The sequence below is a fragment of the Scyliorhinus torazame genome, chromosome 7, assembly GCF_047496885.1.
Source record: "Scyliorhinus torazame isolate Kashiwa2021f chromosome 7, sScyTor2.1, whole genome shotgun sequence".
In the NCBI taxonomy this organism is placed as follows: domain Eukaryota; kingdom Metazoa; phylum Chordata; class Chondrichthyes; order Carcharhiniformes; family Scyliorhinidae; genus Scyliorhinus; species Scyliorhinus torazame.
Genome location: NC_092713.1, coordinates 85025565 through 85047490, shown reverse-complemented (window position 1 = coordinate 85047490; position 21926 = coordinate 85025565). Strand labels below are relative to the sequence as shown.

General features: G+C 45.2%; 1 protein-coding gene across 3 annotated transcripts in view; it reads right to left on the bottom strand.

Annotated features, from left to right (window-relative positions):
* The window catches only part of mysm1 (Myb-like, SWIRM and MPN domains 1), a 142553-nt gene that overhangs the window by 47655 nt on the left and 72972 nt on the right, over positions 1 to 21926 (bottom strand). For 2 of the 3 annotated variants that reach the window (XM_072511000.1, XM_072510999.1), the window contains 4 exons: positions 20338 to 20468; positions 15987 to 16093; positions 10782 to 10844; positions 2989 to 3066 (listed from right to left, as the gene is read on the bottom strand). In XM_072511000.1, the coding sequence (XP_072367101.1) occupies positions 2989 to 3066; positions 10782 to 10844; positions 15987 to 16093; positions 20338 to 20468 (379 nt within the window). The remainder of the gene's footprint in view (positions 1 to 2988; positions 3067 to 10781; positions 10845 to 15986; positions 16094 to 20337; positions 20469 to 21926) is intronic. The other variant, XM_072511001.1, reaches the window with a different exon arrangement.

Here is a 21926-nt window from a genome sequence, read left to right as displayed (position 1 = left end):
GAATCACGCCCAAAGGGCAGGATTTGGTGTTGACTGACGCTGAAATCGGGAAGCGCATTTGGGTGGAGAATAGGTTCTGCCAGCAAAATCATGGTGGGTGCCGATTTGACACCAAATCGCAATTCTCCGACACCTTGACAGCGGTCCGGAATGCACGTACAGTAAATACCGTTTGCATAGCATTAGCGGGCCTGACCCGGTATTTTCCAGGGCCTCACTGCCTCCGATGGGCTGAGTTCCCGACGCCATGGTTCACTTGTGCTTTTAAAAGTCGCGAAACCGGCGACATGGCTGCTGAGAGAGAGGAGATACGGAAAGTTCAACATTACCATAGTTTGCTGATAGTTGTGCCGCTGGCCGGAGGGCTTCTGCCAGGGCCGGGGGCGTAGCAGGCAGTGGTCAGGAGGTGGGCTGTGGGGTCGGGGCGGGTGGGCAAGAAACACCATTGCTTCAGCCAGAAAGGCAGCCATGCAGCTGCGCACGCCGCTGACAACCCACTGTGAACTTGGGGCCACGGGTCATATAGGTGTCCCTGCAGGCCATCTCTCGAAGTGCCCTCTGGCCCAGCCCACTCATCAGATGTATGGGCGCGCTCCAGTACAACCAGTGCCATCTTGTTGGCTGGGATGAATATGTGTGGGGATTGTAATGTGTATATGCGGCTGCAGCTTGTCAGCCTCCCGAGTGTCAATCACAGACCCGGAGAATCCTGCACATTCCGGCGCCTGTTCCCGTAACAGCCTCCCCGAACAGGCGCCGGAATGTGGCGACTAGGGGCTTTTCACAGTAACTTCATTTGAAGCCTACTTGTGACAATAAGCGATTTTCATTTTCATTTCATTGGAATCGATTGTTTTCCACGTGGAGCTAGTGCTAGCCCCTCCACAGACATTTAATCGGTTCAGGTTCGGCACCAGTTTTGCAGTCGTGAAAGTCCACGAATCCTACCCCGGCGTCAATGATTAGTCTCAGGAACGGAGAATCCAGCCCAAGATGTCTTATGAGGAAAGACTGGCAGGCTAGGTGTGTATGTGTTGGAGTTTAGAAGAGTAAGAGACTCAATTAAAACATACAAGATCCTGAAGAGTCTTGATAAGGTAGATGTGGAGAAGATGTTTCCTCGTGTGGGAGAATCTAGAACTAAGGGTCACTGATTAAACATAAGGGGCCACGCATTTAAAATATCGATGAAGCAAAAAGAAATTCTCTCAGAGGGTGGTGAATCTTTGGAACTCGCTTCCTGAAAAGATGACCGAAGGAGAGTCTTTGAATATTTTTAAGGCAGAAATGGATAGATTATTTGTATGCAATGGGGTGATAACAGGGTAGGTGCGATGCAGATTTGAGGTTACAATCAGTCTAAGGATACGGGGTTAGCCATTTACGACTGAGATGAGGAGACATTTCTTCACCGAGAGTGGTGAGCATGTGGAATTCTCTACTCCAGAAAGCTGTTAAGAATTGGGAAAAATAATCAAGTACAATAAAATAGGGAGTTAGTAAGTGCAGCTGTCTGAGATGAGGAGTAACTGACAGCACTGAAGCCACGACACTCGATAGCAGATACCATTTTGTAAGAGGAATATCTTTATGGTGTCCTCCTCAAATTCACTGCCTGATTTTCCACCACAATTCTCGGTTTTTAATACTAAATACATTTTCTCTAAACTTTGTATTGATTTAGATTCTTGCCTTGAGCTAGCTCATTACTTTCTTCAAATTGCAGATATTAAAAATAAACTTATTTTCCATTTTTTATAGTTACAGAAAAAAAAGTAAAAATGTTACCACAGTCCCCAAGGACCACAGGCTGCTCTCCCCTTTGAATGAGAGCTGACTGGTGGTGATTTAACCTGAGGGTCATCACATCTCAGTTGAGGGGCAAGGTGATCAGGCGGGGCCTTCATGAGTAACATTAGCAAAAGGGGAATTGAACCCGTGCTGTTGGTGTCGCTCTGCATCACGAACCAGCTATCCAGCCAACTGAGCTAAATAGTGTAGCCACCTAAAATGGCTGATTCCCGATTAATTTGGCCAAAACCCGATGTAAAATGGCTAACTGAAAAGGCTGATGGGAAAATCAGCCAACAGGGCACAAACGGACAGCTGCAGACAGAACAGTGTATTCGGCTCGGGGGAAGTCAGCCCAGATCGATACCTGCAACCATTAGCAGCACATCAACCCAGCCACCTGCAGTTTAATCGGCGATCCCCGGGAATAATTGCAACAAATTAGCAATTGAAAGCCGATCCAGGCCTCTCGGCGCCAGCAGTGGCCGAGACAAAGAAAAGTGAACGACCACCCCCCCGATCAAGGAATCGCCCCATTATTTGAGCATATCAAACCAGTGATTGGGACCAAGTCCAATCACTTGGGACCAGGGTCAAGGTCCGCCTGAAGAGGCGGGAAGCCCCTGGGAACTATAAGAGTAAGGGGCCAAGTTCAGATCGACCCTTCTCTCCCTTCTTCTCCTGCTCGCAACCTTTGCAAGAACCATCGACAAGAAATCGTAAGTTTGACTCCAGCGATCGCTACCCGATAGACTCCTAGCCATCGACCTGTATCAGCCTTTGAATCCCGCAGGCCAGACCCAATTCGATAAGCCATTCGTTTCCCTGACATGGTGGGCCATTCCCAAAGTTAAGTATTGGCCTGTAGTGGTAGGTAGTAGTCTAGAAAGTAGGATTATTGTATAAGTATTTATTGCTGTATATATAATAAATGACCGTTGATTTAACATTTACTAAGCGGTGTGCTGTCTTATGAATCATAACTAGAGCTTGAACCATGTGACGGTATCAGAAAGATACCTGGCGACTCGTGAGCAAAGGTGACAGAATTAGAGCGAATAAAACTAAGGCTAATGAGAGCAATAGTTACAGTACATTATAAATAACTGGCAAGCCAATGCAATAGTGCACCACAGACCCTGGTGGATTTTGGTTTCAAAGCTGTTAGTTCTTTTTGAGACTTTTCTATCTAAGTACCTCAAATGTTTGCCCTTCCAGATCCTTTGCATCACGCCAGTTTCCCCAAGGGTCTCGCACACGTCGTCTTCTGGTACGCTACACCAAATAAAAGTTGTCAGTGGATAGTGATAGCCAAAGCGTTACCTATGCATATAATCATTTGCGAAACAAATGCTGATGGTTTACAGCTAAGTATGTACCTTCCCAGAATTATGATTTTAATCTCCTCAGTAGCCTTTCTTCTTTAGCTAAGGTTAATTGTCTGTTATGGACAGCGAACTACAACCCTACTAGCCAATGTGGAAAATATCAGACAGCAAGGGTAAATTACCAGGATATGATTACCCTCTGGTCCAATTGAAAAATATATGGTCATAGAGCTGCATGGTGGCACAGTGGTTAGTACTGCTACCTCACAGTGCCAGGGACCCGGGTTCAAATCCAACCTTCAGTAACTGTCTGTGTGGAGTTTGCACATTCTCTCTGTGTCTGCATAGGTTTCCTCAGGGAGCTCTGGTTTCCTCCCACAGTCCAAAGATGTGCAGGTTAGGTTGATTGGCTGTGCTAAATTGCCCCTTAGTGTCCAAAAACGTTAATTGGGGTTAAGGGGATAGGGTGGGGGAGTAGGCCTAGGTAGAGTGCTCTTTCAGAAGGTCAGTTCATACTCAATGGGCTGAATGATCTCCTTCTGCACTGTAGGGATTCTCCATCTATGAAGATAGTGATGCATTTTAACAAATACTACAGGTTACAAGCAGTTTTAATCCTGTGATTAATCTGTTAATCTTGGACTCTTAACTGTGCAGTATTGTATCAACTTCAACAGTATGTGGAAGAGATGAGTTGAAATGTTCCCTTAATTCTCTGGTGGAGGGAGTGAATGTTTAAAGTGGTGGATTGGGTGCCAATCAATTGGGCTGCTTTGTCCGGAATGGTGTTGAACTTCCGACTATTTTTGAAGTTGCAATCATTCAAGCAAGCGGAGAGTGTTCCATCACTCCTGACTTGAGCCATGTACATGATGGATAGACTTTGGGGAGTCAGAAGTGAGTTACTCCCTGCAGAATTCCCAGCCTCTGACCTGCTGTTACAGTCTCAGTATTTAAATAGCTGGTCGACTTCAGTTTCTGGTCAATGGAAACCTCCACGATGTCGATAGTGGGGGATTCAGCGATGGTAACGCCACTGAATGCGATGGGTAGATTTTTAATTCTCTCTTGCTGGAGATGGTCATTGCCTGGTACGTGTGCAATTTGAATGTTTTTTTTAAATAAATATTTTTATTCTCCTCCCTTTTCACATTTTCACAATATTTACAACAACAAATAATTAACAATAACAACAAATACAATGGCAATCCCCTAGCCAACAATCCCCTCATCTCACTCACCCTCAAACAGCTCCCAACATTTTGAGTGCAGTTTGAATGTTATTTGTAACTTATCTGTCCAAGCCTGAATATTGTCCAGATCTTGCTGCATATAGACTTGGACTGTTTCAGTATCTGAGGTGTCATTGGTTTGGTGATGATAACACACAGAGATCACCAATTACATTAAGAGGTAATTGCCTTGGATCTGAAGGTACGGGACAAATTCAGAAATATTTTCATTTTACATTTTGCATACCTTGTGACTAGATTTAATTTATTTCTATAAAAATACTTAGTCAAGGTTATTAAAGATAAAATCAGGGAGAAACAACTAGGGAACATATATGTGGCACCACAACATTTCTGACCAATAACAGGGGAGGAATTTGCAATTGGAAATTCAAAGCCATCTGTGAAAATATGAACATCATGGTCATGCAGTACCGCAGTTGAAAGTCCTTTCAGCAATGGATCCAGTAAAAGACATCACTCGGTGATTGATGAAATACTGCAATAAAATATTAGCTAAACAACCAGACTGCAAGTTGACAACCAACCTCGCATGGGCAGTTCATGCAAAAAATTCACTCCAAATGGTTGAAGGATATAGTCCGCATCATTAGACAGGGTCAGACTAAGAGGGACGCAACGACAGGTTTAGGATGAATGTAAGTAAGCATACAAATTGTAGTGAATAAGGTTGGCAAGCTACAAGTACAAATAGTCGTTTGGGAATATGGTATCACGGCAATAACAGAAACATAGCTTAAAAATGACAAGGACTGTGTGATTAATATTCAAGGATACAAAGGTGGGATTTAGCAGGTGCTTTATCAATGGGTGAAAATCCCGTAATGGGTGCAAAACATCGGGAGAGGCCAAAAACGTGGTTTGCGCTGGCGAGATTTCAGAGTACGATCTTCCCGGGCATTACCCGATGACGTGATCAGGTTCACGCCCAGGTATTGTATCAATTTGAATGTGAGACTAAAGTTGAATCTTCAGACCTCAATGAATAATGTTCTCACCCACCGGCGCGATGTCACAAGTGTGCGAATTACTATTATTACCGGAACCAGGCACATTGACTTCCAAGAGGGAGGAAGGAGGTGAGCACTCCTCTCCATCTAGCACCAGGAAGTCCAAGTGAACAGAGTCCACTGGCCAGCTTCAGAGAAGGTTGGGAGGGGCACTTGATTCAGGGGCTTCTGCAATGGGGGTCACGGCTGGCGTGCGTGTTCTTGAAATCTACTGCCTGTGTTGTATCAAAAGTTCTCATAGAACGCTGTGTCAGTCTGCTGTCTGTGTTATTCAAAAGATTCTTAAGAGTGTGGTGTTAATCAGCTGATTGAGGCCTGGGGGTATGGTGTGGCTGTGGGTTCGGGCACATGTGGTGGGGGGGGGGGGGGGGAAGAATGAAACAGGCGGGTCTAATGGGTTGGATGGATGAGACCCAGAAAGAGAAGGCAACATGGTGCCCAGGCAGGGGTGTTTGGGATTGAGGTATGCGTAAAGGTTTTATGGAGTGGCTGTCCAGGAGTCTTAAGCGTAAAGGCCTGACAGTAAGGAGATCTCAGAATTTTGCAGCCTGAGTAAGAAGGGTGCCTATTAACCTTGCCTATCCCGGATGCAGAAAGTAATTTAACATTGCCGAGATTCAGGCTCGTCAGACTAATTGGTCATCAAGTGTTAACCCTTACAATGTCAGCTGCCCAAATTCTCAAAGTTAAGGATTGGGGTGAAAAAAGGTTCAAGGATAAATGCCTGAGTACAAGGAATTGAGAGGGACTGTGTCTGCATATGTGCCGGACTCCAGCAAAGAGGATCGATTAGCCCCCAAGGTGGACATTACTGTCCAGCTGACCCTGCCCATGAGGAATGGTTGACCACAGAAACACCTGTCAGAAGAGAATAAGGGAGGGGACAACTAGACAGGAGGCTAGATGGTTGACTCTGACAATGCGAGGGCAGTGACAAGGGGCAATGGAGATGAAGGGTGCCTGAGATGTGAGTAAGCGGTGGCTGCCATATAAGGTGTAGTAATGGCTGCTTCCAGGGCCAATAGGTCAATGAGTGAGGGGAAGTACTGAATGACTGAACAGTGCTGCCACCATCTCCCATGCAGGATTCGTGACCTTGTTGGTGGGTGTCCTGCCAGCCCGATGATATATTGTGGCTCGCCTCTCCTCCATGGCACCCAGCAGATGGCTGAGGACCCCCTCCTTAAATCTAGGAGCTGGTATCCTTGCTGCCATCCTCCTGGTTTGAATCAGATCAACTGCTGTGGAGCTGTTTAAATGTAGCCCCCCTTCTTTGAAGTGCTCATATGACCTCCAGTGTGGGTGAACCAAACACCCTGGTGGGATTCATACTCATTTTTTCTCATGGGGTCAAAAAAAAATTCAACGTGCCTGAAGATTCCGATCTGGATTGTGCCGCCGGGCCTGGTGGGAATCGCACCGATTTGCTTGCCGAAAATTATACTTTATCATTTTTTTCAAAAAATTCCACCCAAAGTGTTTAGAAAGGACATTGAAGTAAAAAATCGAAGATGGGGTAAAGTACTGATTAGGGAGGACATCATGATGTAGGAAAGGGAGAATGGCCTTGTAGGGCCAAAGACAGAATCAATTTGGTTTGAGTTGAGTAGAAAATAAAGTGTTGCTCACATTCCTGGGGGTATTCTGTAGGACCGCAAATAGCGAAAGAGAGATGGAGGAGTAAATCTCCAGGGATATCGCTAGATGTGCTAGAACTATAATGAGGAATAGGGAGGGGGTGGGTTGGGGAACTTTACCTGAATATCAATTGAGATAATGTTAGAATTGCGGTAAAGGGGAGAAAATTGGTTTAAGGATAGAAAAAAACGAGTCATAGTAAATGGTTGCTTTTCAGACTGGAGGATGTAGCCACGGGTTAATACTCAGTCCAGTGCTCTTTTGATACCTATATTGAGGCAGTGGCATAATGGTATTGCTGCTGGACTAGTAATCTAGAGACCCAGCGTAATGTTCTGGAGACCTGAGTTTGAATCCCACCAGGGCAGATGGTGGAATTTGAACTCAATAAAAATCTGAAATCAAAAGTCTGTTGATGACCATGAAACTGTTGTTGATTGTCATAAAAGCCCATCCGGTTCCCTCATGTTCTTTATGGAAGGAAATCTGCCATCCTTTCCTGGTCTGACCTACACGTGTCTCCAGAACCACCAGCAATGTGGTTGACTCTTAAATGGACAATAAATGCTGGCCCAGCCAGCGACGCTCACATCCCATGGCTGATGTTTTAAAAATTGACTTTAATATTGTAATACAGAGTAAAATTTCAAAATGTGCTGATTATCTGATTATACCAAACTTGGGGATATGGCATACAGTGAGGATGATACCGATCAACTGCAATAGAACATAGGTAGATAGGCTAGCAGAATCAACAGACAAATGGCAGGTGGAATTTAACACAGAGCAGTGTGAGGTGATGCATTTTGGCAGAAGGATTAGGGAGAGGCAATACAGGCCTATCGGCACAATTCTAAAGAGTGTATTGGACAGAGGGACATAGAGTCATGTGCACTGATCTTTGAAGGTGGAAGGACATCTTGTGAATAATTAACAAAGCTTATAGGATTTTGGAAATCATAAATAGTGGTATTGCGAGGAAAAACACAGATGTTTTTCTGAACCTTTGTAAAGCTCTAGTGAGGCCCCAAATACAATATTAAATCCAGTTCTGGTAACCACACATTAGGAAGGATGTGATGGTTCTTGCGAGAGAACTCGGAGGAGATTTGCCAGAATGGTTCTAGCGATGAGGAAATTTAGCTCCAAAGCTAGGTTGGACAAGATGGGGTTGTCCTTGCAGCAAAGTTGGTTGAGGGAAAATATGAAAGGGATGTACACGATTATGGCAGGGTAAGATAGAGGTGGACAAAGAAAAAATGTTCCCATTAACTGATGGAACAAGGACTAGCAGACACACATTTAAGGTTTTCAGCAAGATGTGAAGAAGAGTTTTTTAATGCATGGAGAAGTAATGATCTGGAACTCATTGCCAGTAGGAGCGATGGAAGTGTAAATGATGAATGATTTTGAAAGGAAACTGGAAGGGGCACATGAAGGAAATAAATTTATATAGCTATAAGGTTATATGCTATAGTATGCTACAATATTCGCATGGGGAATGACTGATTGAATAGCTCTACAGAGAACTAACATGAATTCGACAGGACAAATGGCCTCTTTCAGTGCCATCAGGACTCCAGGGTGTGACAGAGTTATTAAATCCAAAGGCCAGTTTGCCCAGAGTGGGTACTCAAGTAACATATATTCCAGAAAGATCTAGTCAATGGAGGTATGTGAAAAACGTGGAATGTCTGGGAAAAGCTACTGGCCAATTTAAATATTGTGGAGATGCCGGCGTTGGACTGGGGTGAGCACAGTAAGAAGTCTTACAATACCAGGTTAAAGTCCAACATTTGGATTTGAAGCAAACCTGTTGGACTTTAACCTGGTGCTGTAAGACTTCTTACTGAATTTAAATATTGGTTGAATGTTCAGAGTGATGGCCAAGAAGCGGACTCCATGGCTCTGATGTTAGTTCTCTGCTGTTTGGCCTTTCACACCTTTTGTTCTCTCTGGGGACCGCCATTAGCACTCTTTCCCCTTGGTTTCTGTGGCTATTAGCACCCCGTTTCCCTGGGTTTCTGTGGCTATGACCCATCTTTCATTCTCACTCCGTAGTATATTTCCCACTTTCTCTGTCTGTTAGCTTTGACAAAGAGTCATTAGACTCGAAACGTTAGCTCTTTTTTCTCCCTAAAGATGCTGCCAGACCTGCTGAGATTTTCCAGTGTTTTCTCTTTCATTCCATGGACTGGCAGAATGGAGTGAAAGAGTGGACAGCAGGAAAGTGCAGGGTAAGTACTGATTGTGGGCCAGGAATTGACTTGCATCAGAAAGTGCTTACATACTGGAGAAAGACCATCTAATAGTGCGAGAGAGAGATCTCGCAGTATTACTCCCAATAAACATAAAAGTGCAAGTAACATCCATAACCTGAGTAGATAAGACAATTAAAAAAAGGCTACAGCATTATCTCAGAACAGAACTAGAAGCAGAATTCATCATGATCATTCCGTTTTGGTGGTTGCCAACAAACAAGAACAAACTAATAGGAGCGGCAAAACAAAGAGAATTAGATAGTTGGAAAGAATTTTGAGGGGGTTTTTTGTTCACGATTTGCTGGCTAGGCCAGTATTTATTACCCAGCACACGGCTAAATCGCTGGCTTTGAAAGCAGACCAAGGCAGGCCAGCAGCTCGGTTCGATTCCCATACCAGCCTCCCCGAACAGGCGCCGGAATGTGGCGACTAGGGGCTTTTCACAGTAACTTCATTTGAAGCCTACTTGTGACAATAAGCGATTTTCATTTCATTTCATTTTCACCCATCCCTTATTGTCCTTGGGAGGGCATTCTGAGGTTAAGATAAGGAGCAAACAGCTTTGCCGGATGGATGGATTTGTAATGAAGTAATCCTTGCAGATGGGTTTATAAGGCTAAAGTAAGGCTAGTTATTAGAAGTTTCAAAGAGTGACTGGGTGAGACAGATATTAGCGTGGACGCTCCCATTGCTGAAAAAGTATTTTTGAAAATCTGATTCGCTCTTTTGGCCACATATGCATGGGGGTGTAAATCAGATGACAAAGTTTTATGGTCTAAGACACATTTCTGCAAAGTGATACTTTTCAGAAAGAAGTGTTTCTGAAACCACCCAAAGAGACAGCAGATACAGAAGGACAACTATGAAAATTAAACAAACACATTGGTGGCCTGAATGATGCTTCCAGAGTGTGGAGCCTTTGAGTGAGATCTGCCTTGCTAACAATAGACTGTGTTCAACTAAAGTAGATCCCACAATGTTTAAATTACTTGAGCTCTTGCGGAGGCAATGGCTATGTGTTTAACACAGACAAGATGCTCTGCTGAAACTCATCAAGTATCCTTTAACAGCACTTTCCAAAACGTGACATCCACAACCTAGGACAAGAGCAGCAGACTTAGAAGAACACCTCCACTTGCAAATTCCCCTCCAAGCTGCACACTGTCCTGACTTGGAACTATATTGCCATTTCTTCACTATCACTGGGTTAAAAAAAATCTCCCTCCCTCACCGTGAGTGTACTTATACCAGATGGAATGCAGTTCGAGGCGGCAGCTCAACACCACCATCTCAAGGCCAAGGGACGGGCAACAAATTCTGGTCTTGCCAGCAATGGTCACAATTCCTTGAAAGAATAAAAAAATGTACCTGTGGCGGTGCCCCCCAACCAGGTTGATCACCTGGTACGTTAGAGGGCTGAATGGGCCGGTCAAGAGGGCCCATGTGTTCACGCACCTGAGGGCTCTGAAGGCGGACGTGGTGATGTTGCAGGAGACATACCTGAGAGTGGCGGATCAAGTTAGGCTGAGGAAGGGCTGGGTCAGTCAGGTCTTCCATTCGGGGCTGGATACCAAGACAAGAGGGGTGGTGATTTTAATTAATAAGCGGGTGCAATTCCAGGCGGGCAGTACAGTTTCGGACGGGGGGGGGATACCGTTATGTTATGGTGAGCGGTAAGCTGGAGGGGAGGAAGGTGGTACTGGTTAATGTCTATGCGCCGAACTGGGACGATGTTGAATTCGTCAAGAGGGTGCTGGGGAAGATACCGGATCTGGACTCGCACAAGCTGGTGATGGGAGGGGATTTTAATACGGTTATCGACCCCGGCCTGGACCAGTCGTGCTCGAAAATGGGGAGGGTGCCAGCGATGGAAAAGGAGCTGATAGGGTTTATGGAGCAGATGGGGGGGGGGGGGGGGGGGGGGGGGATTGACCCATGGAGGTTTAGGCAGCCGATGGCTAGGGAGTATTCTTTCTACTTGCATGTACATAAAGTGTATTCCCGGATCGATTTTTTCATTTTGAGTAGGGATCTGCTGGCGGGGGTGGTGGACAATGGGTACTTGGCCATCACTATTTCGGACCATGCCCCACACTGGGTGGAATGCAGGCCAGTGAGGAGAGCTTCCAACGCCCGCAGTGGCGATTGGACGTGGGCTTGTTGGCGGACGAGGCGGTGTGTGAGAGAGCAGGGAAGTGCATGCAGGACTACCTGCAGGTCAACGACACAGGGGAAGTCGCAGCAGCGGTGGTCTGGGAGGCGCTGAAGGCAGTGGTGTGAGGGGAGCTGATTTCAATCCGAACTCATAGGGACAGGACGGACAGGGCAGAGGCGGACCGACTGATCAAGGAGATCCTACGGGTAGATAGGAGGTATGAGGTAACCCCAGGGGCGGAACTGTTAAGGGAGCGCCGGAGGCTGCAGGCTGAGTTTGGGGTACTGTCCACGGGCAAGGCAGTGGAGCAGCTTAGAAAGGCGAGGGGGCGCTGACTGAATATGGAGAGAAGGCCAGCAGAATGCTAGCACAGCAGTTGAGGAAGAGGGAGGTGGCCAGGGGAATTGATAAGGTGGTCGACGGAGATGGGAACCTGGTAGGGGACTCGGCTGGGCTAAACAGGGCGTTTAGGGACTTTTAGAGCGGACTCTATTGCTCGGAAACCCCCACGGGGCCCGAGGAGATGAAACGCTTTCTGGACGGGTTGACTTTCCCAAGGGTGGGTAGGGAGCTGGTGGGCGAGTTGGGGGCTCCGATTAGGGCCGAAGAAATATCTGAGGTGCTTGAAGGCGATGCAGTCGGGTAAAGCTCCGGGGCCAGATGAGTTCCCGGTGGAATTTTACAAGAAATGTTCGGGGATATTAGGGCCGTTGCTGGTTAAGGTTTTTAATGTGGCGAGGGATAGAGGGCTGCTGCCCCCGTTGATGTCACAGGCCACCATCTCGTTAATATTGAAGCGGGTCAAGAACCCAGAGCTATGTGGGTCCTAGAGGCCGATCTCGTTGCTTAATGTGGACACTAAGTTGCTGGCGAAGGTGTTGGCCTCCAGGATTGAAGATTGTGTGCCGAAGGTGATTATGGAGGACCAAACCGGATTTGTCAAGGGTAGGCAGTTGGTAGCCAATATAAGACGGCTGCTTAATGTGATTATGATGCCCCCGGAGAGAAGGGAAGTTGAGGTAGTTGTGGCCATGGACGCGGAGAAGGCGTTTGACCGGGTAGAGTGGGACTATCTATGGGAGGTGCTGGGACGGTTTGGGTTTGGTAGGGGCTTTATCGACTGGTTCAGGCTGTTGTACCAGGCCCCGGAAGCCAGTGTAAGGACGAATAAGATGACCTCGGACTATTTTAGGCTGCACCGGGGGACAAGACAGGGATTTCCCCTCTCCCCACTGCTGTTTGCGTTAGCCATAGAGCCGCTGGCAATTGCTCTGAGAGCTTCTAGGGGCTGGAAAGGGCTGGTTGCGTGGGGGGGGGGGGGGGGGGGGGGGGGGGGGGGGAAGGAGAGAAGCATAGGATATCGCTTTCTGCGGATGATTTACTCCTATATGTAGCAGATCCAGGGGCAGGGATGAGGGAGATTATGGCGATTCTGGGGGAATTTGGCCGGTTTTCGAGATACAAGTTGAATATGACGACGATGCGATGTTTGTAGTCCAGGCAATGGGTCAGAAAGGCCAGCTGGGGGAGTTACCATTCAGGTTAGTGGGAGACAATTTTAGATATCTGGGGATACAAGTGGCGTGCGACTGGGGCCGGTTACACAAGTTGAACTTGTCCCGGCTGGTTGGGCAGATGAGGAGCGAGTTTCGGAGGTGGGATGCGCTCCCGCTGTCACTGGCGGGGTGGGTGCAGACAGTTACATGACGATATTGCCGAGATTTTTATGTGTGTTCCAATGCCTCCCGATTTTCATCCCGCGGTCCTTTTTTAAGAGGATCAACAAAATTATTTTGGCCTTTGTTTGGGCGGGTAAGTCCCCACGGGTGAAAAAAGTGACGCTCGAGAGGAATTGGGGGGTGGGGGGGCTGGTCCTGCCAAATTTTAATAATTATTACTGGGCAGCCAATATTGCGATGATAAGGAAGTGGGTAGTGGGGACGGGGATGGCTTGGGAGCGGATGGATGCAGCCTCATGCAGGGGCACCAGCTTGGGGGCGCTGATAACGGCACCACTGCTGTTCCTGCCGGCGAGATATTCTGCCAGTCTCGTGGTGGTGGCGGCCCTGAGGATCTGGGGGTCAGTGGAGGAGGTACGTTGGTGCAGTGGGTGCATCGGTTTGGTCCCCAATATGTGACAACCATCGGTTCGCTCCTGGGAGCCTATATGGGGGATTTCGGGTATGGCAAAGGGCGGGAATTGAGAAGATGGGGGATCTGTTTCTGGAAGGGAGTTTCCCAGCTTGAGGGCGCTGGATGAGAAGTTCGGGTTGGCAGCAGGGAATGATTTTAGATATCTTCAGGTGCGGGACTTTCTGCGCAGGCATCCTTCCCACACCTGCCACTAAGTGGGATTCAAGATAGGGTAGTGTCTAGAGGATGGGTGGGGGAGGGGAGCGTCTTGGACATCTACAAAGAATTAATGGTGGCAGAGGAGACGCATATAGAAGAGCTGAAGCATAAGTGGGAGAAGGAACTGGGGGGTGAGATGGAAGACGACCTATGGGCGGAGGCGCTGAGCAGGGTCCATGCGACCGCTACATGCGCAAGGCTCAGCTTGATCCAATTTAAGGTGGTGCACCGGGCGCACATGACAGCGGCCCAGATGAGTAGATTTTTTGGGGTGGAAGACAAGTGTGTCAGGTGTGCGGGTGGACCAGCGAACCATGTCCACATGTTCTGGGCATGCCCAAAAATTAGGGGATATTGGCAGGGGTTCGCGGATGTCATGTCCAGGGTATTGAAGACAGGGTGGAAATGAGTCCAGGGGTAGCGATCTTTGGGGTGTTGGAAGACCCGGGTGTTCAAGAGGAGAGAGCGGCAGATTTTCTGGCCTTTTCCTCCTTGGTAGCCCGGTGACGGATATTACTGGCTTGGAGGGAGTCTAGGCCTCCGAAGTCAGAGGCCTGATTAACCGACATGGCGAGCTTTCTCGGCCTGGAAAACATCAAGTTCACCTTGAGAGGGTCGGTGTCAGGGTTCCCCCGGAGGTGGCAACCATTCATTGACTTCTTTGCAGAGAATTAATCGTCAGCGGGGGGGGGGGGTTAGGGTAGTATAGAGTAGGGGGTTAAATGGGTGGCCTTGGAGGGACGGATGTCGGCGGTTGCTTTTTGATTACTGTTTTTTGTACTCTATTGTTTTTGTACTGTGATTGTTGGTTATGCCAAAAATACCTCATTAAAAATTGTTTGTTTAAAAAAAAATGTACTTGTGAATCTAAATAAACACAGACTCAAATCGTGGCTGTTGTGTTAAAAGGTGCATTATGGTGTGTGTTAGAATAAATAATTTTAATGGAGAATGTTTTTAGAATATAGAATATTTGACCACATCTGAATATTGAGTCAAAGATTAATAAAGGTTAATTGAATAAATATTCGAAAAAGAAGAATGTGAAAGTTATGGGGGAAATGCCAGGGGAATGGAATTAATGCAAGTTGCTTCAATTGATGAGTTTGCCGTGACACAATGGGCCAATTGGCACCCTTCAGTCTGGTTTTCTACAAATCTAGGGTGGGATTCTCCGCAATCGGCACGATGTCTGCCGACCGGCGACAAAAACGGCGCAAATCAGTTCGGCATCGCGCCGCCCCAAAGGTGCGGAATTCTCCGCATCTTGAGGGGCCGAGCCCTCACCTTGAGGGGCTAGGCCCGCGGTGGACTGATTTCCGCCCCACCAGCTGGCGGGAAAGGCCTTTGGTGCCCCGCCAGCTGGCGCAGAAATGACTTTGCCGTGCGGCGCATGCGCGGGAGTGTCCGCTCACGGCATCCCTGCGCATGCGCAGTGGAGGGGGTCTCTTCCGCCTCCGCCATAGTGGAGACCATGGCGAAGGCGGAAGGTAAAGAGTGCCCCCACGGCACAGGTCTGCCCGCGGATCGGTGGGCCCCGATCGCGGGCCAAGCCACTGTGGGGGCCCCCCCCAGGACCCCGGAGCCCGCCCGCGCCGCCTTGTCCCGCAGCTAAGAGAGGTGGTTTGATTCTCGCCGGCGGGACAGGCATTCCAGCAGCGGGACTACGGCCCATCGCGGGCCGGAGAATCGCGGGGGGGGGGGGGGGGGGGGGGGGGGCGCCAACCGGCGCGGCGCGATTCCCACCCCCGCCGAGTATCCGGTGCCGGAGAATTCGGCAACCGGCAGGAGCGGGATTCACGCCAGCCCCCGCCGATTCTCCGCCCCATGTCTTCACAGGGTCAGGTCAGTAAAGACCTAAACAATGACAGACGTATTAAAAACACAACTCAAATGCTAATACTTGGTTCAGGTGTCTACTGCTCCATGCTGGCCCTACTTAATTAGTCATGAATTACATTTTTGCACTTTACTTTTTCTAGGTTAATATATCCAACTTACTGTGGAATTATCAAGCACTTAGTGGACAATGGAGGTGAGAGGGATGGGAGAAGGCAGCAATAAATTGAATGGCTTCCATGTGGTAAAATTCAATGATTTTATGAAAAGATATTTCAGAACTTTATTACATTTTAACAACTGCAGTGCAAAAGGCGGCTGCAGCGTTATACTGCAGTTATTACATATATTCAACTTACCATTGACTGTAATCTTTGAGCAAGCAAATATGTCTGTACGCTGTCCTTTCCTTCCTCTTTATTACGTGTTCGGTCTGCAGGTCTTGGCCGATGATATATTGCCTGTTCTGTGGAGAAAAAAGAGAGTAAACTTTACCAAAAATCCATTAACCATATAGTGAAATACTATAACACCATATTCAGATTTTGATCTGTCTGAAAGCTCAAAGATAATGTCAACCACAAATTATTGTTTAAGTTTACTGCTTCAGATTCACGGTCCATTTTATGGATTCAGTGGTCAAAATAATCTATCAAATACCAAATAGAATCAGCTTACAATGCTGTATAATTTTCAAGTGCTAATTAAGTAACCAGTAGCCCATCCCCCCAGCTCCAATTCTTGAATGTTACCTATTGAAGTTGGTTATTAAGTGAGAATGTTAGCTATGATGTCAAACAGCACATGATCAATGTCAAGCACCATGTAGGAATAATAGTCACATAGGCGTAGCATTAGTTTACCATGGAACCTTACCCCAGCAAGGATACAATGCCTTCAGGTGAGAAGGATGGGGAGAAAAACTGGTGAAGAAAACTGTTGGAAAAAAAAGCTAATATTTATGGAAGCAATCACTAAGCAAATAGATGGTTCCAGTCAGCTATGAAGATCCTATTTCTGATGGCATTTTGGTGACTGAGTTTTTAATAATTGTACTGTATAGCATTCTGATTTATTAACCATTAAAAAAAGTACAAATATTTCATCACTATAACTCATCACAATATTCTGTACCAGCTGAGGTTCACTGGTGTCAGAAGCAGGTCTCAAACTCCTGAAACCTTGGGGTGGGACACGATGAGAGGAATAGTTATTAAGAATAAATGGATTTGACTTGAGCAATTATGGGACAAGAGTATAAAATTATCAAATCTCCAGTTTAAACATTTCTTCCCCCAATCCACAAAATAACAACACAGTATTCATGGGAAATTCAACCTTTATATAGACTGCTCAAATAAAATTTGCAATAACAGTGTGGAGGATGAGTTCATGGAATGCATTCAAAATAGATTATGGGCTCAGTATGTCATGCAACAACAAGGGAGAAGACTATTTTTGATATGTATTGTGCAAATAAGGCAGGGTTAATTAATAAAATTATAGTAAAGGAACCTCTAGGGACAAGTGATCAAAATATGGTAGAATTTTATTTGGCGTTTGAGAGTGGTTTAGTTCAGTGCAAAATCACATTCTTAAATCTGAACAAAGCAAATAACTTAGATATGAGAATCAGGGTAAGGGAAAGCTGTTTCAATGATTTGAAAAAGTAGAATAAAACATATGAGGGCACATATGCAATGGCAAACATTAATTCATAATAATAATAATCGCTTATTGTCACAAGTAAGCTTCAATAAAGTTACTGTGAAAAGCCCCTAGTCGCCACATTCTGGTGCCTGTTTGGGGAGGCCGGTACAGTGGTTTAGCCCACTGTGCTAAACCAGCCCCTATATACATTCCTTAAAAGGTATATGACCACTGGAAAAGTGGTCCAACTGTGGCAAACAGGAGATGGTAAAGATATTACTAATTTAAATGTTACCGAAAAGTGTATTGACCCTGAGGATTGGAATGAGTTTAAAACTAGGCAAAGGATGGCCAAGAAATTAAGAAAAAATAGCTGCCAGAGGCAGTAGTAGAGGCGGGTACAATTTTGTCTTTTAAAAAGCAGGTAAACAGTTATATAGGTAAAATGGGTATGGAGGGATATGGGCCAAATGCGGGCAATTGAGACTAATTTGGTGGTAAAAACTGGGCGGCATGGCCAAGTTGGGCCGAAGGGCTTGTTGCCATGCTGTAAACCTCTATGACTATGAGGATATGAGAATAAATGAGCTGGAAACAAATAAACAGATACTAAAAGCTTTGTAGATATGCATAACATAAAAAGATTAGCAAGAGTAAACATGGGTACGTTAGAGGCAGAGGCTAGAGAAATTAAAATGGGGTATAAGGAAATGGAAGAGATATTAAACAAAAACTTCATATCCGGCTTTATACGCAAACAACCAGTTCCAGAAGTATTGGGAAATCAAAAGTCCACTGTAAATGAGGAACTTAAGGATATCAGCATTAGTAAAGAAATAATAGAATTGTAGAATTCTTACAATGCAGAAGAAGGCCATTCGGCTCATCAAGTCTGCACCGACCCTCTGAAAGAGCACTCTACCTAGGCCCACTCTCCCGACCCTATCCCCATAACTCCACCTAACCTGCACATCTTTGGACATGAAGGGGCAAATTAGCATGGCCAATCCACCTAACCTGCACATTTTTGGACTGTGAGGAGGGAATAGGAACACCCGGAGGAAACCCACGCAGACACGGGGAGAACGTGCAAACTCCACACAGACAATCACCCGAAGCCAGAATTGAACCCTGATCCCTGGCACTGTGGGGAAGCAGTGCTAACCACTGTGCTGCCTGTACTGAAGACATTGATGGTACTAAAAGATAAGAAATACTTGGATCTGATGACCTAGGGTTTTAAGAAGTGGTGGCTAAAGAGATAGTGGGGGCATTGGTTTGGATCTTCAAGATTTTCCTCGATGCTAAAACAGTTCCTGCATGTTGATAAGTAGCAAACATAACCCCACCAGTTCAGAGAAAAAGGAAGCAAAAAAGGAATTATAAAAGGCCAGTTAGCTTTACAACGGGAGTGGGGAGTTAACCATTATTACAAAAGGATTGGAGTATAAAAGTAAAGAAATTTTACTGTAATTATATAGACCTTGTTGAGATTATTCGTGTACAGTTTTGGTCTCCTTATCCAAGGAAGAATATACTTAGATGAATTGCAGCAAAGATTCACCAGGCTGCTTCCTGGGAGTGGGGAATTGTTCTACAAGGTGAGATTGCCTAATTATATTCCCGAATGTGTAGAAGAATGAGAGGGGATCTCATTTAAACATGTAAACTTCTTAAGAAGTTTGACAGGGTCAATACTGGGAGGATGTTTGCCCCGGTTCTCGAATCTGTTGTTGAATATGTTCAAGCCAGAGAATGGTCGATTTTTGGAGGTTGAGGGATATGATGTGGCCAAGATTAGCCATGATCTTACAAAATGGCTCAATGGTCCGAATGGCCTACTCTGCTCCTACCTTCCGCTCTTATGTACATCGAATACTCAGTAATGCCTGTTCATGTCTGTCAGCTAATATCTTTAAATGAATCTGATAGATAACTAATTAGGAACAAGATTGAGAGTTAGAAGGAATAATGCTGATAAAAGTGGCAAAATCTATGTGAAACAGTTTTCCTGAGCTGCTGGAATCATGAAGGAAGTAGCTGGTAATAAAAGATACCACAGCATGACAGAAATTAAAAGGGCTATTACATAACTAATTTAAATTGTGCAAGAAAAATCATGAATGAAAAACACTTAGGATTTTGGATTTTTACTTGAATTATATTTAAATAGAGAAAAACTCTGTAGATATTGAATCAATATTGCAATAAAGCAAGGCTTTGTAATTCAATTAGCTAACAGCTCCATTGCTGTGAGCTGCCAGTTTTGGTTTTATATTTGTCAACTCACAAGGCAGTCTGAAGCCTTAAAGACATAGCTAATCTGACACTGATGCATTATTTGACCCTGTAAAAAACAAGCTCCATGTTTTAAGGATCAACTTTACATTGAGGGCTAGTACAGGAGAAGAATCCTTGACTTCTATCCTTTATATATGAAAATATGGTAATATTTAGAAGTGACGATTTGTCATAGCTCAGCGGTACCGTTCGAGCATTTCTATTTTCCGTTTATGCATTTGTTGTTTGAATTTTTTTCTACTCCCTTTTGCAAGCACTAAAGTAGTTACCAGTTCCTGACACTTGGTGCACTGTGCAGAATTACACTTCATCATTGCCACACAGATCAACCCAGTTTGAGGAGCATGTCTAAAAAGGAGTTACAGCACCACCCAAAGGAAACATAAAATACAATAGCAATGACACTCGGATAGAAGGATTTTCTGTGTCTGAAAGTAATAGAAAGGAAAAGGATTATAAAAGAAATGGAATTAATGATAGTTAAAAACAAAATTAAAAAGACAAGAGAAACAAATCAGCTATTCAGATTACCAGGAAAACTTGGTCTGACAATTTGAAATTATTTTAACTATTGAAATGATGCCAAATGGTTTTATAAAGAAAATCAAAACTAGTTCTCATAATGTTCATTTTACACATGGGATTTTCTCTGTAAAGACCATAGCCCATTATTATAATACAACTGGACAGTGAATATATTGAAATTGAGAATTTGAAAAAAAAGCTTTATCTTCCAACTAAAACTTCCGATAAGCTCACCACAGCCAAAATTTATAGCTCCAATTAGTTCCAGGTATGTGTGTATCCGTCCAATGCAATTCACATCGCCACAATTTTTCAGTCCTGGGCGCACTGATGTTTTATTCAGGTATTTGGGTTTAGACTTCTCCCTGCCGGAACAAAGCACAAGCCATCATACTGCAATTTGTGACTGTCAGACATTTTTGTTATTGGGACACTAGAGACAGGGTTTAAAAAAAAAAGTCAGATGTGTCAAATATGATAAATTATTAGCTGCTGCATTTTGCCCATTTGAGTATTGCAACCTTCTCTTTTATATGGAAACAAATGAACAAGAGAGGGCACGTTCCATTTTATATTAGTCCATAAAAATGGGTCTGCAAATGCAGAGGCGAAGAAGCATGGCCTAGGTAGAAACATGCCCGCATAACAAGGGTTTTCCACCTGCTGATGTATATCCAATCTTTGGCCAGCTGCCTGGGAAGTACTAAACAAATAGGAACCACTTCACTGAGATGGAAAATAAAAAATAAATAAATCTGCACTGTGGGTGCATAGCATCTGGGCAAAGATCTATTTAAAAGTGGATAGATACAGGTACTATTTGAATGCATGGTGCATCAAATTACCTTTATAAGGAGAAGGTAGGCAGGTTTGAATGATTAGAGTAATTAGAATTCCTACAGTGCAGAAGGAGGCCATTCGGCCCATCGGGTCTGCATCGACCCTCTGAAAGAGCACCTTGCCTAGGTCCACTCCCCTCCCTATCCCCGTAACCTGCACATACACATATACACTAAGGGGTAATCTAGCATGGAAAATCAACCTAACCTGCACATCTTTGAACTGTACGTGGAAACTGGAACACCTGGAGGAAACCCGCACAGACACGGGGAGAAAGTACAAACTCTACACAGTCACCCAAGGCAGGAATAGATCCCAGGTCACTGGCACTGTGATGCAGCAGTGCTAACCGCTGTGCCACCATACCACCCTGATAGTACCACTAGTAAAACTAAATGCATTTACAAAACTAACAATGGAAAATAAGCAAAGCATATTGCAACCTTGGTGCAGTGCTGAGTATCACACAGTAGGAGATGACAGGCTTGAGCGGCTCTCTCCACCACCTCCCACCAACCCCCTTGCCCCAATTTTGTTTGCCTGCAGGTGCATGACCCAGGAAAACTGAGAGAAAAATAAGAGATGTTCAAAGCTGACAGTACCCTGGTGTGCTCAGCGATATCAGCTATGATGGAAGCTACATGAAAGCTTTCCACCATTCTTTTTTACAAGTTGATATGAAGGGTATGATTAGTTATTTGTCTGTGACAACACCTAATCACAAAGTTACATTTTAAAAACTAATTCCTAATATGCATAATCTTTCAGAAAAATCTGGAAAGCACTTCTAATTGAGGAATGAAATAGCATTATTTAAATAGATTTATGCCCACCAAATTTGGCTCTATAGCCTGGGAGTTTCAGCACTAGAAGTGTTGATTAAGGAGAAAATGACATCCACAGTATTGCCACACACGTCCACAACAAACATCATGTTGTCCTGGGTGTTAATGTGGGCATTACATGTGTTTGCCAGAATATTC